We start from the raw sequence: 5508 nt of genomic DNA, 5'->3' as shown, positions 1-5508 counted from the left end.
AAGGCCGCCAGCCAATCGGAATGCGAGAAAGTGCTACTGCCGCGTAGACGCCCCACGAACAAGTCAGCTGATTGGTCAAAGTGGTTTAAGACGACAGCTAAAAGAACCTATCATCTATCAGTATCTTGTGCGCGTAGCCAATCGGAGGACAGTTACCGAAGACATGAGTTTTTGAAGTCTGACCTACATTTTTCTGTTTACGACCCTAATAAAGCCTTTGGCAGTCATGCCGTCGTAAAACCATAAACAAAAAGTAAAGGCCACCGGCAAATATATAAGTCAAAACCTATAAATTAATGTTATTCATTAAAACTGACCACTGCCTCTTTTTATTTTAACGCAGTTCTTGCTCGGCTGACCGTCTAATATTCCGTTAAAGATGGCGTTCGTTCATCAGTCAATGCTTAGACATGTTGGTTAAAAAAATTTACTCGTTTTGGTTTCAAAAAAATATAATACGAATCCAAATTTAAGATAGATGTAGATAGACCTCAAAAACCATCAAAAGATAGTTTCCGGGTTTATTCACGTGACAACGTGTACGTCCCTGCGTCTGCGTCAGTCGTTGTGACATTAACTTCTGTCGGCAGCAGAGGGCAGTATTGAACAAAATGGATACTAGTGACACTGCTTCCACATAAGTTTTTTTCTCACAAATAAAGTGAGGGAAATATCTTTTAAATTTCTATTTAGAGGTTACCCTGTTGAAAGCCTAATCAAAAACCCTACCTCAGGTTTGGAACTCCACTTTGGTGCCTGAACTGTAGTTTGAAACCATATTTTGGTACCTTAAAACCCTACTTTGGTACCCTGGCCCCTGTATGAAATTCTACTTTGGCACTGTGACCTTAGTTTGAAACCCTATTTTGGCACCTTAAACCTAGTCTGAAATCTTAATTCGAGTGTTAAACCCTATTTTGGAAAGCTAACACTAGTTTTAAACCCTACATCGGGTTTGGAACCCAACTAAAGCACTTTTGGGCATTTTGGCACACTAAAGCTGATTTGAAATCATATTCTGAGTTTTAAATGCTACTTTGGAAAACTAAAACTAGTTTGAAACCCTAACTTTGCCCCCTAAACCTTGTTTAACCTTGTTTGAAAGCTAATCTGAAATCCTAATTTGTGTTCTAAACCCAATTTTGGAACTCTAATCCTAGTTTAAAATCCAATTTGATTTTTTAACCCAATTTGGGCACTTTTGGCACGCTAAACTTGGTTTGAAATTTTATTTAGAGTTTAAAATGCTTCATTGGAAAACAAACTAGTTTGAAACCCTAACTCTGCCCCTTAACCTTGTTTAAAACCCTATTTTGTTACCGTAAAGCTTTTTAAAAACCTAATTCAAAATGCTAATTTGGGTTTTAACCCCCATTTTGGAACGCTGCCCCTAGTTTAAACCCTTCTTTGGCATCCTAAACTCTACATTATACACCCTAAACCTAGTTTGAAATCCCAATTTGAGTTTTAAACACTACCGTAATTTCTGCACTATAAGGCGCATCTGACTATAAGGCGCCACCCACCAAATTAGACACAAAAATGACATTTGTTCATAGATAAGCCGCACTGGACTATAAGCCGCAGCTGTCCTCACTGTATTATGGGATATTTACACTAAAACATATGAACCGATAACACTTCATTTGACAGCAGCAACATAATACCAAATGAATCAATATGAAGCTTTGAACCAATTGACTGAAAAGCATCATTGCTTCAAGAAGCTTCATTTGGCCATCAATGCTCCCTTGGGGGAGACAGTCGACCTCTGCTGCCACCTGCTGTCAACACTGTTGTTGTGCAGCATGCCTCCTAGCATGCATTGCAGCACTACAGATGTAAATAAAAATCAGAATTCATGTTTTGTGGCAATTATTTCTTCAGTTACTGTTCCAGTTGTTTAATTAACTGCTAGTTATGGTATTTGGTAACACTTTGACATTGGCGCCATAAGACATTGGCGTCAATAGACAATAAAATGACATGACACTGTCATGAGCATTAATGAATGCTTATAGCATTTCATTTAGTGGTATCCGGCGAATTATCTCACTTTTGAATGGATGCAAAAGATCCGAGCCGGACATAAATGGAGTTAGTGACATAATTTGCCGGATGACACTTGACATCTGTCATAAGCATTCAATAAAGCCCATGATAGTGTCATGTCACAATTATGACGGTCTTATGACGCCGCTGTCAAATAAAGTGTTACCTATTAACCCAAATAAATCAACAAATAAGCCACACTGGACTATAAACCGCATTCAAAACGATGGGAAAAAGTAGCGGCTTATAGTCCGAAAATTACGGTACTTTGGAAAGCTAACACAGGTGAAAGCCCATATCTGGTATGAAACCTAACTTTAGCACCCTAACTTTAATTTGAAACCTGAATCTGAAATTTTTGAGTTTGAAACCCTGAGAACAACGACAATTTTATTTGAAGTATTATTTAATGAATTGAAATTTAGGGTTCAGATATTGGGGCAACTACTTCCCAATAGAACGTACTTGGAAAGGTAGCATAAATGATGATTTTTCATATATTTAGCTTGATTACTATCAAGTTACTGAAAGTCTGATTAAAGTTATTATTGTAGGACAGCAATTTGCACAAATTCTGTATGATGGCCACAAGAGGGTAGCAGAATGCTAATTGGTTTCAACCATGCTAAATTATCAACCTGTTTACATTCAGTAACAAAACTGATAATAAACATAAAGAAAACCCACAGTCAGTAAAAATATCTTTTAATTCATATTATGTACAAAATACACTTTATGTACTAAAATGTACACACTCACAATGCGTACCAAGTTCACACTGATTAACTCATGTAAACGTTTGCATTTACAGCAGGAGGGAAAGTTCAGACATCAACTCATTGACGGCGATAGACGTCCAATACTATCAATAAACTCCTATAAAGAGTTTTAATTTATCGTCAATGAGTCAATAACTTTTTTTTTTTTTTTTTAAAACAGCAGATTTTCGTACACAAGGACTAAAATGATCACGGAATAAACATTGTGAGCCATTTGGGTTGAACTGTATGAAAGTATTATGGGCTATATTTTTAAAAATGACACAGAATTATGATGAAGTAAAACTTGAAATTCTCATAAAAATTGTGTTTTTAACTTTTTAGTTCATTTACAAATTCAACCCTTGATATTATGGATTTTTCCCCCATGATTTGAATGCAGTACAATTTGAACCCAAGTGAATTTAAACTATTCTAGCATAAATTTTTTTTTTTAAATGGTGCGCTCCAATTTATTTATTTTTTTATCACAATAAATAATTTACAGAATATTATATTTCCTGTATATTCATTATAATGTAGGTATTTTAATACAAATATGGCTCATAATATTTTTTTTTAAATGCCAACAGAACAACCCTTTTAGCTCCTAGCAGGTACTTCTACAGCGTTCACATCAGACTAACAAATATAAAGTCTCCCGTACAAAAATATCCCGCGTCATCTTTCCAGTAAAATATTTCAAAATAGCATTTCACGTGTATTATTTTAAGACTTTTCTGGCAAAACAAACAAAAAAAAGTGAGAAAGTTTGTGGCTGTGGTACAAACACACACAAATAAATTAGTAGACGTTACAAGCGTGATTGTTTGCTGGTTTTTGGGCCATTCAGATGAACTTGGTGGACTCTCGTTTGCTGATGAGGACCTCCAAGAGCTTCAGCTTGGCTTTCACGTGTTTGTACTCGCTGTACTCGGGTGCCAAAGGCGAGCGGTCCTCCTTCTGAACGTTCCTTAAGTAACGAAGGGAAAAAAAAGCTTTTTCTTTTAAAGTGCTGAAACAAGAATATGTACTTTATTACTCTAATTAAGACAATCATAATTTATTGCAGACACAATCATGGTCCATAGAAAGGAAAATTTAAAAAATGAAAAACAAAGTGTTAAATACATTTGGAAGAAAATCCGACAAATAAATAAACTACTAAAAAGTCTACCAAAAAAAAAAAACTTTAAGAATTAAAAAGGAAATATTTACCATTTTATTCAATGTTATTCAAATTAATTGCGTACTTTTCTACACTTTACATTTTATATATCTAATTTTGACGGCTCATCAATGCTACTGAAATCAATGAAAATAAAATTAAAATTAATTAAACTAATTTAAAAAATTAAAATTGCTGTTTTTGCCACACTATAGGGCGCACCGCATTATAAGGCGCATGATGGGGGGAAAATATATTATGTGATGCCTTAACATTAGCACATTATGCATTTGTGATGTATGATTGCCTCTGTGACCTAGATTGTAACAACTTCTCCTTGTTTCCACTTTGACGCCTGTTATTGTTTTTCACCTTGGGTTCCATAGTTAGGAGGGAATCTCACGAGATAACTTGTTTTGCACCATAGTATTGTTTTTTTACGCGCTTGGGTTCCATAGTTAGGAGGGAATCTCGCGAGATAACTTGTTTTGCACCCATACTATTTACTGCATGGACAGAACACCTGTTACCAGGACGGCACAACTTGTTGACCATGTGAGAAGCCCTTTTTCAAGGGGCTGAACAAAAAGTAGCTTTAATATTTGCCATTTGGGCAAGGCGCGCGCCGCATGGGGGCGGGGACGGCCAACCCGTAAAAATAAATTGCAAGTCAAATTTTACGTCGGATGTTGAAAAGATTGTGTGTCGAGGTACCACTGTATTTTGTTTAATGATGGAGAATACACTGCCCTCTGGTGGCAGCGTTAGGTCTGGCTCAACTGTCATTCAATAATGCTTCCATAAAGGAGCACTCAGACGTCTCGCATGGAAAAAGGATAGCTGCGCTCTTGTTTGGCCCACATAAGGCTGTAAGTTGTTTCAGCTAATATATGTTTGTGTATGCGTTTGTAATTAAGTTTACTGCTACAGTTTGTGGAGTTACGTGTGAGCGATTTGCTATGAGAATTGTAAATACGTTAGCATTTGTAGCATTTAAGCTAGCGGACTTTTGTTAGGCAAATTCGACTAATTTAATCGACTACATTTACATATTGATCTGACTAAAGTTTGAACACCAATTGTTTTGTGTCAAGTTTTTATTGATAAACTGCGTTTCGTTTTGAACATACGTGTACATATGTGTGTTACAATTTTATAAATTGTTAAAAGTGAAGGAAGTAAAAAGCTTCATATTGCTTTGTTGTAAAGCTGACAAACTTTAACTAGTGAGGACAGAACAAGTCATATAAATAAAGTAGTGCTGTCAAACGATTAAATTTTTTAATCAAGTTAATTATAGCTTAAAAATTAATTAATTGTAATTAATCGCAATTCAAACCATCTATAAAATATGCCATATTTTTCTGTAAATTATTGTTGGAATAAAAAGATAAGACACAAGACGGATATATATATTCAACATACGGTAAATAAGTACTGTATTTGTTTATTATAACAATAAATCAACAAGATGGCATTAACAATAACATTCTCTTAAAGCGATCCATGGATAGAAAAACTTTTAGTTTT

General features: G+C 35.2%; 1 protein-coding gene across 4 annotated transcripts in view; it reads right to left on the bottom strand.

Annotated features, from left to right (window-relative positions):
• Positions 1–2741: 2741 nt before the first annotated feature.
• fam13a (family with sequence similarity 13 member A) overlaps positions 2742–5508 on the bottom strand; it is a 131030-nt gene continuing 128263 nt past the window's right edge. For all 4 annotated transcript variants that reach the window (XM_057842690.1, XM_057842694.1, XM_057842692.1 and 1 more), the window contains one exon: positions 2742–3783. In XM_057842690.1, coding sequence (XP_057698673.1) covers positions 3660–3783 — 124 coding nt within the window. In that variant the 3' untranslated portion in view covers positions 2742–3659. The remainder of the gene's footprint in view (positions 3784–5508) is intronic.

This window comes from Corythoichthys intestinalis, chromosome 8, assembly GCF_030265065.1.
Source record: "Corythoichthys intestinalis isolate RoL2023-P3 chromosome 8, ASM3026506v1, whole genome shotgun sequence".
NCBI lineage: Eukaryota > Metazoa > Chordata > Actinopteri > Syngnathiformes > Syngnathidae > Corythoichthys > Corythoichthys intestinalis.
This window is presented reverse-complemented; position numbering and strand designations above follow the sequence as displayed.